The sequence below is a fragment of the Volvox carteri genome, assembly GCF_000143455.1.
Source record: "Volvox carteri f. nagariensis unplaced genomic scaffold VOLCAscaffold_12, whole genome shotgun sequence".
Taxonomy (NCBI): Eukaryota; Viridiplantae; Chlorophyta; class Chlorophyceae; order Chlamydomonadales; family Volvocaceae; genus Volvox; species Volvox carteri.
Genome location: NW_003307555.1, coordinates 521,781 through 532,222, shown reverse-complemented (window position 1 = coordinate 532,222; position 10,442 = coordinate 521,781). Strand labels below are relative to the sequence as shown.

At 54.1% G+C, this 10,442-nt stretch overlaps 3 protein-coding genes across 3 annotated transcripts in view; 1 reads left to right on the top strand and 2 right to left on the bottom strand.

Moving 5' to 3' along the window:
• Positions 1-624: 624 nt before the first annotated feature.
• Positions 625-2,280, bottom strand: VOLCADRAFT_89301 (uncharacterized protein; the record flags this gene model as incomplete). The annotated part of the gene is made up of 2 exons (XM_002948887.1): positions 625-962; positions 1,980-2,280. The coding sequence occupies 2 exons, from the start codon at positions 2,278-2,280 to the stop codon at positions 625-627; spliced, it is 639 nt and encodes a 212-aa protein (XP_002948933.1).
• Positions 2,281-3,900: 1,620 nt separating this feature from the next.
• On the top strand, positions 3,901-6,696 carry VOLCADRAFT_120693 (uncharacterized protein; the record flags this gene model as incomplete). The annotated part of the gene is made up of 6 exons (XM_002948989.1): positions 3,901-4,247; positions 4,382-4,395; positions 4,788-4,869; positions 5,655-5,774; positions 6,178-6,278; positions 6,507-6,696. The coding sequence occupies exons 1-6, from the start codon at positions 4,113-4,115 to the stop codon at positions 6,694-6,696; spliced, it is 642 nt and encodes a 213-aa protein (XP_002949035.1). The 5' UTR covers positions 3,901-4,112.
• Positions 6,697-7,957: 1,261 nt separating this feature from the next.
• VOLCADRAFT_104117 (uncharacterized protein) overlaps positions 7,958-10,442 on the bottom strand; it is an 8,547-nt gene continuing 6,062 nt past the window's right edge. Inside the window, exons 8-10 of the mRNA XM_002948886.1 lie at positions 9,663-9,781; positions 8,800-9,187; positions 7,958-8,363 (exon numbers count right to left, since the gene is read on the bottom strand). Of these exons, the coding sequence (XP_002948932.1) occupies positions 8,205-8,363; positions 8,800-9,187; positions 9,663-9,781 (666 nt within the window). The 3' untranslated portion in view covers positions 7,958-8,204. The remainder of the gene's footprint in view (positions 8,364-8,799; positions 9,188-9,662; positions 9,782-10,442) is intronic.

The window sequence follows — 10,442 nt, the reverse complement described above, 5'->3', positions numbered from 1 at the left end:
GTGTGCACCACCTGCAACATAACAAAGTCGTGTGCGAAGACTTTTCAAAAATTATGGTTACCAAAATATGCCTTTTTAAATACTTCTCATTTCACCGCCACTGCCAGCGCCATTCCTATCACCAGCCGCTGGCACTGTACACCAAACCCACCTCACCTTGTGCACAGAGGCCTTGCCGCGTCACACCTTGCAGGGAAAGATACCTTGCTTGCGGATCCCCCGAATCACAATCATCAATGTCACGATTGGTGATGATCGCTTGATTGACGATTGGTTGATTAATGACTGCTTAATTGTTTGTAGAAAGCTTGATTGTTCAGTGACTTGTTTCATCCATCCACTCACATACGCTCAACCCCCCCTACGGTAACCCAGCCTTGCCCAGAGCACCCTTCCACCTTTCCATCCAGCTTACAATGCCCATAATTATATGTCTACAAACTTTTTAAAGGTCGTAAAAAGAAGTAATCCACAACAACCGCAACCCATTCATTCCTACCTATTCATTTTTTTGTTTATTCTTCAAGCCATTCATTCCTACATCCTTCCATCTAATCATCCACACCCATCCATCCTTCCATCAAGCACATCATCCGACTATCGCAAGGTCTCCGGCTGCAGTTGCTACCGCGACCTGAAGTGGATAAATCTGGCGCCACTGCCCGTCATGACCCACATCGCAGCGGCTGCCAAAAGCATGGTCAGCAGCGTTGACTGCCGTACTGCCGTACCCGCACCGCTGCCACTGTTGGCGGTGCTGGTGTAGTTGCAGTACGCTGGGTCGATGATGAGACCGTTAGTGTTATTGTAAAGGGTCCTATTGAAAGCGATTATGTCGGCTGATGTGTTGCTAGTCGCCAACAAGGTTGGTAGCTGGGTGAGAATCACCGGGTCGATAGTGGAGTCATCTAGTCCAGCTCGAGCGGCTGTGATGTTCCGCAAGGCGCAGTCATCATAATAACCTGCAGGGGTGATAACAAGACATATTGTGGGCCTCTTAGTTCGGAACAGAGCGCAGGTCGGTCACGTCTGTGAGATGCTAGCTCAGGTACTAGTACGGGTTACGGCATGCATTTTTATTCGATGGAAGTACATATGATGTGTGAAACAGGGGGTAATATCTCCACCCGTGGCAGCTACCCTGCGAAACCCTGCCTTTCCCGGTATTTCGGAACACCCTCATCCAATCACCCTAGTCAACTTCTCAGTGGATCGCTCAGGTTCCGCACCCACCACCGGCATCCAACGGAATCTGCCGGATCGACGGCGGCCCAACTCCATTCCTGGTCAGCTCGCAAGACAACTTTATCCCAGGTCACCACCGTCCATCAACTAGGGGCACTATTCCTTCCACCATCGGAAGGATTTTCGACCGTGATAGGTCTCAATCCTGGGATCTCCCGGGGGCAATGGTCGTGCGTTACCAGTAGTGCCTAACCTAGTATAATAGTACATATGGTTGCATGTGTGAGCACATACATACTGCTAGGGGTTATAGGGGTTTACGCAGTTGATGCGAGGATGGTGATGGTTTTTGCGGTGGCTGTGCTGCGTGCTATTGGTCATCTGGAGCGGTGCTGTGCAGCCAAAGATAACTAGGTACAAGGTGTTATACATGCTTCAAGCACCACCGGGCATTACCAAGACAGCTTTTAATGACTGCTCTAATTTCATCATCAATTTATGTAGCATCAGCCACCTCTCATCTTAGACCGCCACACGGACGGTTTCAGGTAGGTGGTTTGTGTGCATGAATGAATAGCCCCGCTGCTAACAGTGACCGCCCAACTCGCCCAACTAGGCGCGACCAAAGCTAAGTGCATCTCCATAGTCCAAAACCAAGCCGCACGATGAGAAACCCTTAGCGCCAGTTGGCCCCCCAGGCAGACAGAACGCTGATTTGGAAAAAGAGAAAAAGAGAGCACCCATCGAATCTAAGGAGGTATGCTGCGCCGCCGTGCTGCAGTGCATCGACCCACCATCATAGTAGAAACGCGTGGCTGGGTATGTGAAGCCGTTGAAGTAAACCAGCGAGATTACGGCAGCAGCGGTGATGACACGAATACGCGTCGTTACCCCAATACTTCTACCATACGTCGTCGTGCGGCCAGAGGACACAGTTGTCGTTGTGGTAGTTGTGGTCGTTGAGGAGCCGGATCCACCAGACCTTGCACCCCCGCTCTTGGCAGCCACGGCAAAGGCCGGAGAAGAACCATGTAGCGAGATGATTAGGACACCAACCATTAAGGTACGGCCGGGAGAGAGCAGCACCCGGGTCATGCTTGATACAGAATGAAGTAGTTCGTCAGGATGAAGATGTCTTGAAGGGCCCTCCGGTTCGTCCCTCCGACTGCAACACCTGGGTTTTTACGCTAAGCACATTTCATGGATAGATTTCAGGTACCTGTCCAATTATCTTATGAGCTTGGTTCATAGTATGAGCGGAAAGACGACGCGTTTGAGGAAGCAAGCGCAACAGGCACGAAACCGTTTGCAAATTTGTCAGCCATACAGTATAGTAGGCAACCAAATGTCTGAAAAACCATAAATGATAATGGAATGCTGCATGGTCATTGACAACCCACCTACTATAATACTGTAATGTAACAAGCCACTAATAATGAGCTTCTCACATCCATCCGACACGTAACTTTTATAATAGTTATCTGTTAACAAGCGCCTTTCGTGCTCAAGTTGATATGTTGGCCGGCTACAACACCTGGCGTCGGACACATACGTGGCAGTACTGTACAACCTTTACTATATAAGAGATACAGACAGCAGCTTACGAGTCATCTAGATTATCAGTACTGCCGAACGCCTTGCGTATTGCAGCGCTTTCGTGCCTTGTAGACAACGTAGTTGGGAGCCACATTACTATAGTATACATGCAACGACATGCGTAGGGCTAAGCATTCAAGCTTGAGATCTCGAGCAATTGGATTTCGAGCCGTTATCCATCTTCCGGCAAGGCGCCCTAACCAGGTTTCGGTTTCATTCGATGCGCTTTCCATGCGTGGAATGTACATAAGCCGAAGAGATTAGCGTGATGATACATCTCGCGCATGGATGCCTGCCAGAACATGGGATGAAGGGCAACTAGGCGAGCGTCGGGACGCACGGCCTCAGCATCTGTCTCATCTGCAAACAGGTTATGCCAACCATCATTGTGCCTATAGCTATGAGGTCCGTACGGTGCATGGATACCCTTATTGCCCGTCATGACAGCGCTGTATCGGCAAAATGCCCCGTATTGAGAAAAGGCAGAAGCTAATCATTTCCAAAAAGCCCTACGGAATCCCATATGCCAGCCAAATTCGCCAGCTCTGGTAGATAGGCCTCTGTGTGGCTGGCGGGCCATGTAGACATGGATGACATACCAAGGGGTGACATGGTAAGATGCATGGGAAGTTATTAAAGCGCGTGCTAGCTACGTATACGCCTGGAGCTTTCGTGCACACAACAGATCGAGGATGGAATCGATCGATTGTTTTCAATGGTCCGGCAGAAAGGGGCAGAACTGGGCGGGCTCGATGCCATGGCATAGCATAAGAGTGAGAATCAATAACAGGATGCGTGTTTGGCGCATTAGTGGCATTTCTAGCATCACCAGGGCTCCGTGCCCTTGCAATTCTGCCGACGTACGGCAGTACAAACCGTCAGGACACAACCCGTTTGCAAAACTGGTTTTTACGTGCCCGTTGCGAGCGTGTTGGGAACATTGTTCAGGTATGCCTTCCTGGCATTTGCCTATCCAAAGACAATTTGAGATGACGGGGGAGGTGAAGACAGCAGACTTCTCTTTAGTACGGCACAGCGCAAATACGACAAGCAAAGTCAAAAAAGGCTTCCTGCAATTTGTCAATTAACCGCAAGTTGCGGTTAGTAAGCCCTGGCTGGCCCAAGTCTTTCATAGCATCCATCGACTTGGTCCACAGCAGGAGAGATCGGCTGCCCCCTTTCCTTGTGACCTCAGCAGGCATGGTTTTCACATCTTGAACTTCTACTTAAATAATTTGGACATTTGAGGACTCGCACCTTAGTAGCAAAGACGTACGAGTTGTGAGTCGGGAATATCTGACAGGCTCGAAGAGAGCTATTCGCCAGCAAACATGACTATTGGAGCTGTTTTTGGTCTCCTAATCTTAGCGAATATCCTATCTCCCTCATTTGCTGGAAGCGCAGTAGTGGACCTCACAGATGAGGACTTTGACGCGAAAACTTCAACTGGAGTATGGATGATTAAGGTAAGGGAAAGACCCCTTGGCGTCTATATGTGTAAATAAGAATGAGAGAACGAAGTGGAGCATCAGCCGGAGCCAGGGATTCGCACGGCCCTCCTTACCGCCTTCCCATGCCATCCTATCCTACACCCGCGCAGGTGTACGCTCCTTGGTAAGTCTACACCGATCCGCACAGGCTCCCTCTGCTCTACCGGTGATCTCCCTTTTCGGTTTGTCACGCGGCGGGGGCTGGCTACTGCAGCGCCTATCCCGCGACCTGCCGGCTCTTGTACGCCTCCAGCTGCCTCCAACCCCGCCACGGCAATCACCTTGCGGGGCCTCCCTTGTTCAGCGTAGCAGCCCTGCCGGATGGTGTGACCCGTTCTCTCCGCTCCGCTTCGCTTTTGATCGATCCTGCCAAACCAACGGTATCCTTGTAGGTGTCCTGAGCAGGTTTTGCTATTCTGAGTTTCCTGAACGGGTACATTCCCATGTTCCAAGGTATGACGTTGTCGTTCAGGACCCGTACTGTGTCGCGTGGTGTTCGCCTTGGCTTGCTGTCAGGTGCCCGGAGTGTCGCAAACTGGAGCCTCTATGGCAGGCGTTTGCTGAGGAGGCAGAGGCGGACGGTCTGAGCGTGGGCAAGGTGAGCACTGGTGGGATCGAGGCGCGAGGTGTGTTGAGGGAGAGAAGGAAGGGAAGGAACTATCGCATTGCGAAGGTGCCGGGAGGAGGGGGGAACGTGTGGTCCGCGGGCATGTGTGGCAGTAGAGAGGGACTGGGAGGGCAAGAAGAAAAGAAGCCAGCTATAGCCGCGGAGTAGGGTGTAAACTGTTCAGGGGAAAATCGTGCTCAACGACGGGCAACGATGGGTGGGTGGGGTCATATGGGCCCATGGGACTCGGAACCAGAGTAGCGACCAAGTTGGGGCCGGTCGTGTCAGGTAAGCACAACAGCTACGGCGTCTCAGGCTCCGGTGGTCGCAAACAGGAAGGAAGAGGAGAATGCCAGGGTGGGGAGAAATGCCATGTGCGCGGCCAGGCGATGCAGGCGGAGGACAGAGCGGTAGCGGCGGTTCTTCCTGGTTATAGGAGGAGTGTGGTAAGCTAAACTACAATGAAGCTAGTACCTATAGCTAGCAGTCTAGAGTGTATGGAGGGGTGGCTGTGGGATTGCGATTGGGTGGAGCTCTTCGGCGCAGCACAACGTCCCCCGCCACATGAACCAGTGTGATATGCGTGTCGTGTACACATGTGGTATGATGTAGCCACCCGCCAAGAGATGTCACGATCTAACTGATTGCCCGCCAGTAAACGTCTGTCTGTCTGTTTCTGTCTGTCTGTCTTTTAGCATCTAATGTATCCTTTTTGCTCATTTGCCTTTCCTTTCTGTCTTTTCTGTACTTGTGTACTTGTTTTGTCCTGGGTGCAGGTGAATGGCGACAGTGAACGAGCACTGCTGGCTCGCTTCCGAGTCAACACCGTCCCCAGGTTCTACTTGTTGCGGGAGGGCCGCACGTACGAGTACATGGGGCCCAGAAACATCATGGCGGTGAGCCAAGTAGTGGAGTGGAGGAGGAGGAGGAGGAGGGCCAGTAGCAGTAGGAGGGGGGTTTCAGAAGGAAAAGAATGGCGGACGTAAAGACGAGGAGGATGAGGGGGAGGACCAGGATGTTGAGAGAGCGTTGAGGGGCGGAGAGGGAGAGGAAGCTGCCAGACAGGCAGACAGATAAATAGACAGATAGACAGGCAATTCTATAGACAATCATGTCAAGCGCCCTTTCGCTTCAAGAGGGTACCTGCATCCGCTCCCTGCTTGTTTTTCCACTCGCACCCGCGCTGCACGCACTTTTGTCTGCCCGCCCCTGCTTCATCCCCGGGGTTATTCCCCCCTCTTCGACCGCCTCTTTGTCCGCCAACCCCGCGACCTTCTCCCCTGCGCCTCATGTCCTCAGTTCCGGTCATTCGCGACCTCCGGCTACCGAACAGCCAAGCCACTGCCCTTCCACCGGGCGCCCAACAGCGCCCTCGGCCGCGTTATTGGCCGCTTCTACAGGTAGGGGCACTTGGTTGTATAGCGCAATGAACCGACTCCCATTTTTTCTGCGCAGGTCAGAAAGGGAAGAGGGTTTTTGGTGGTGGTGGTCGTGTTGCTGCTGTTGTTGATCCGCCCTCAGCTTACTACTACTAGTACTCTGTCCAGTTCTGCTCCCTGCCCCTTCTCCCCTCCCTCCATGGCTACTGCGGTTCCTACCCTCCCTCCCGCCTGCCTGCCTGTCTGCAGCTTGCCCCGGTTGGGAATGCGGGTGTACCGGTTGCTCCGAGACCAACACGGGCTGTCTGACACGGCCATTGTGTTGGGCTTCCTGGCCATCCCCGTCGTGGTGGGGGGGTTGCTCATCTGCGCGCTGGACGCCATGTACTTGCGGAGGGCCAAGGACGAGTTCGGGCCAGAGCACGAGCACCAAGAGTAGTGTGAGCTCACAGGGTGCGGCGATGCCAGCTTTCCGCAAGTGTTGTTGAGCTTGTGGGGGAAGGGAGACGGGGGACCAGCCCAGCACTTCGTAGCGGCGGCAGTAGTCATAGGATTAGAAATAGCAATCGCACGGGAGCAGCTTGGTGCAATACATACATAACTACATACATACTGGAGTGCTGTGGCATTTGCCAGGGCGATTGTGGTAGCGGTGGTGGTGGTCTGGTCGAGGTGTTTGGTGGGCGCTAAGCAGAGGAGCCGGGACGACAGACCCGTAACTATGTAAGTATGTACGTATGTGAAACGAGGGGATGAACGGAGATTGAAGTACACGCAACACCAGGGCCTGCTTGCCGTAGGCTCCAGGTGAGCGGCCCGGGCATGCAAGATACGTAAGAGCGGGTGGGTAGGAAGGGAGAAGAGAAGGAAAGGAGGTGAGTGGCTCCGTGGGTGAGTGGCTCCGTGGGTGAGTGGCTCCGTGGGTGAGTGGCTCCGTGTCTGGCACCCATTGTGGTATGACAGTAGAGGGGGCGAGGATCAAGGGAGGGCGGTGCGTCCGTGTGGTGCAGTGCGCGCCTGTTCATGGAAAGAACTCCCGTGCATGCGAGAACTCTGATGCTACTAGGCTGGACTGGACGGACTTAGGACGGATTTTGGGCTTTCACCGAAAATGCTCGAGAGATTGGAATTGGCTACGAAGACCTGTGAGTCGTTATCATGTCGTCGCAAATGTCGTCACTCTGATTGATGTGATGAATCTGAATCGAGAATCCTTGGGGAGGTTTTCTCGGTAATAAGAGAGCCATGCATTCGTCCATTCATCCATCCATCCAGCGGCAGTACGGAGCTGTGAAAAGCGACCACCACCAAATCGGTACTGTGGATCGTCACAGATTCCATGGGTGGTTCTACGTTCCGACAAGCGTATGGATGGCAACCCGTCTGATACTGTTTTCAACTCGACCACCATGAAGATGACAATCCTGAGTCTAATTTTTTCCCGCAAGCCGTGTTTCGAATCTCCTCGCCCGTCGTACCCAAGACTTGCAACAGCTCCATTTATCAAGGCCAATTGCGGACATGTGAAGTTGAGGTCAAGTTAATGGACCGAGATTCGCACGCTGGATTGGTGGCGACCGCTGAACCCACTGCCTCTAAGGATGTTTGGGTGACTGGATGAGGAAGGATTCTAGATGGCAGGATGGGAACCGCCTTGGACTTGCAGATCGTATGGCGTTTAGTCATTGTGGCAAAGGTGTATAGTGCTCTTTAAGGTGTTAATCCTAGACCAGAATTCAATCAAATGCATTCGGCCCAGATACCTCCCACTCCGTAACACTCATAAATAGCCATATTATGTCTCCATCGCCTTCCAAGTTCCAAGTTCGCCCACAAAGCCATCACGGACAAAAAAATGTTTTTTATATGGACACCCTCACCTCCACAGCAGCAGCAGCAGCGCAGATAAGAAATAAATAAGCACCAACCGAACACCAAGATGAGCATTCATGAACACAAAAACATATTCTGCATGTTACAATATGTACTACTACCTAGACACATACATTCTGAACATTCTAGACCCTGGACCCCCTCTTCTTTCGTGCTTGTTGTTAAGTTGGGCGCGCGGGCGGGTGGGTGGCTGGGTGGGTGAGTTAGTGAGTGCTGAGGGGAGGGAGAAAAGGCGCGGATGAACGGGTGTACGACGGCCAAAAAAACACGTCCGGCAGCCGCCACCCTCCCCTTCCAAACCCCTTTCCCCCCCCCAGACACACATGGCTCAATGTTTTAAAACCTTTTGAACAAACCCCCCTTCTGCACAAAAACAAACAAGCAAACGAAAAAAGAATGAATGGGCTCCCCCCATCCTTCCCATCAACTTACTGTCTATATATAGATATGTCTGATCCTTGACAGACCCCAATCGCGTGCTGCTGCTCGATCAGAAAGAATTTCCCGCTCTCGCACCCCTCCCCTCTTACTCCTGCCGTTGCCGTCACCGAGTCTGGCGCCGCTGCCGCCGCCGCCGAAGAAGAAGCTCCAGCCCTGCCCGCTGTCGACCCGGCCTTGTCGCCGCCATCCCCTGCATGGCTTTCCTCACCCCCCCTCCTCCCCGCCCCTCCCCTTCGCCCCCCAAATCTAACCCCTGCAGACCCCGGCCCCCCGCTGCCTGCATACCCTGGCCCTGCGCCGCCGCCGCCGCCGCCTCCTTGGCGGCACGTACGGCCTTGGCGCGTGCCGCCGCCTTGGCGGCGGCGGCCTGACGCGCCGCCAGCATCTCCGCCGTCACTTTACTGAAGAAGTCGTTGGGCATCCATCGCTCGTCTGAACTTCCCGGCAGGCGGGGGCCCCGGCGAAACAAACCGCAATGTATGGCCCGGGGGTTGCCATGCAGCTCCCGCAGGTCCAGGGAGGGAAGGGGTTTGGCGCCCAGGGCCGCCACCACGGACATCAGTAGCTCGTCCAGTCGTACTAGCACTCGGCCAAAACTGGAGCAGGGTGCCGTTACCGCAAGAGTGGGCGTGTCGGGGTGTATGAGAAAAGGGGCCCAGCATACGGAGGGGCATAGAGAGGTGCACGTTCGCGGGGAACCAGGACGACCCAAGGTTGGTTACGCGGGGGGAGGAAGAGGGGGAGGGGGGGAAGGGTCTCAGCACGTGCGGCGAAAAGAAACCCTTCCGGCAGCTCCCCTCCCTTCACAAACTCAGCAAAACTCCGCCATCACCCCACCGTTCTCCCCTCTCTTCAACCCCCATCCCGGATTTCCCGCTCCCGGGGGAGGGGATGACGATGAGGAGGAGGAGGAGCGGGGAGGCGAGGGGATAGGAGAGGGGAGGAAGACGAACCACGAAAGAGTGAAGCTGGTGCCAATGGTAGGTGATATGCCTGAAGAGGAGAGGGGGGTTTATACATATACCCCTAAAATATTTTGAAAGTCTTAAGCTCATCGCCCAACGCACTTACTTGTACCACTCCATGTCGGGCGCCTGCCTGTCGTACAAAAAGTCAAGATCTCGTGGCAAGTACGGGTCGTACGTTAGGTTGAGACGCTGGGCGGCCTTCACCGAATCCTTGTCATGGATCTGCAGACAGCAAAGGAAAGAAGACAGCAGCGTAACCGTAATGATGGCCACCAGCAGTGGAGGCACGCGTGTGTGTGTAGTAGTTGCGGTGGGAAGCAGGATGGGCTGTAGCGGTTGGGAGACGTGTATGTATGTATGTATGTATGACGTTGATTACACTGTGGGCTGAAAAGCCGGGGGCCCAGGGCCGAAGCACAGCGCGAGGGGCGGGTGCATACGGCTGGTTAGTCTCATGCACTCCGCCCCCGGGTCAGGCCGCACGGGAAACGACGGCCGGCACGCAACAGCGCTTGTTTGGCGCTCCAACTAGACGGGATCTATGCCCGTTGGTCTCCTAACATAAACGAAGTCGCAACTGGGGGGCTCTTCCTGCCGACCGAACGAACCGAGCATCTCAGAGAGCTCGCAACCAGGACCTGGGCGACCGGGAGCCCGACGAGTCATCCCGGGCTGGGGAGGTCACCAAGCTCAAAAATCCTCATGCAAAAAAAGAGCGCAAAGAGCTCACACCACAAGACGCCAAACAGCCTCCTGAGACTACTACCCTCCTCCGCCTCTCCCTCCCTGGGCTAGTCCAGGGGAGATAGCCCCCGTCGGGGGGGTAACACCGCACAAGTCCGCGCCCTTCCACAGCACTGGTCTAACTTGAAAAGTACTCAAA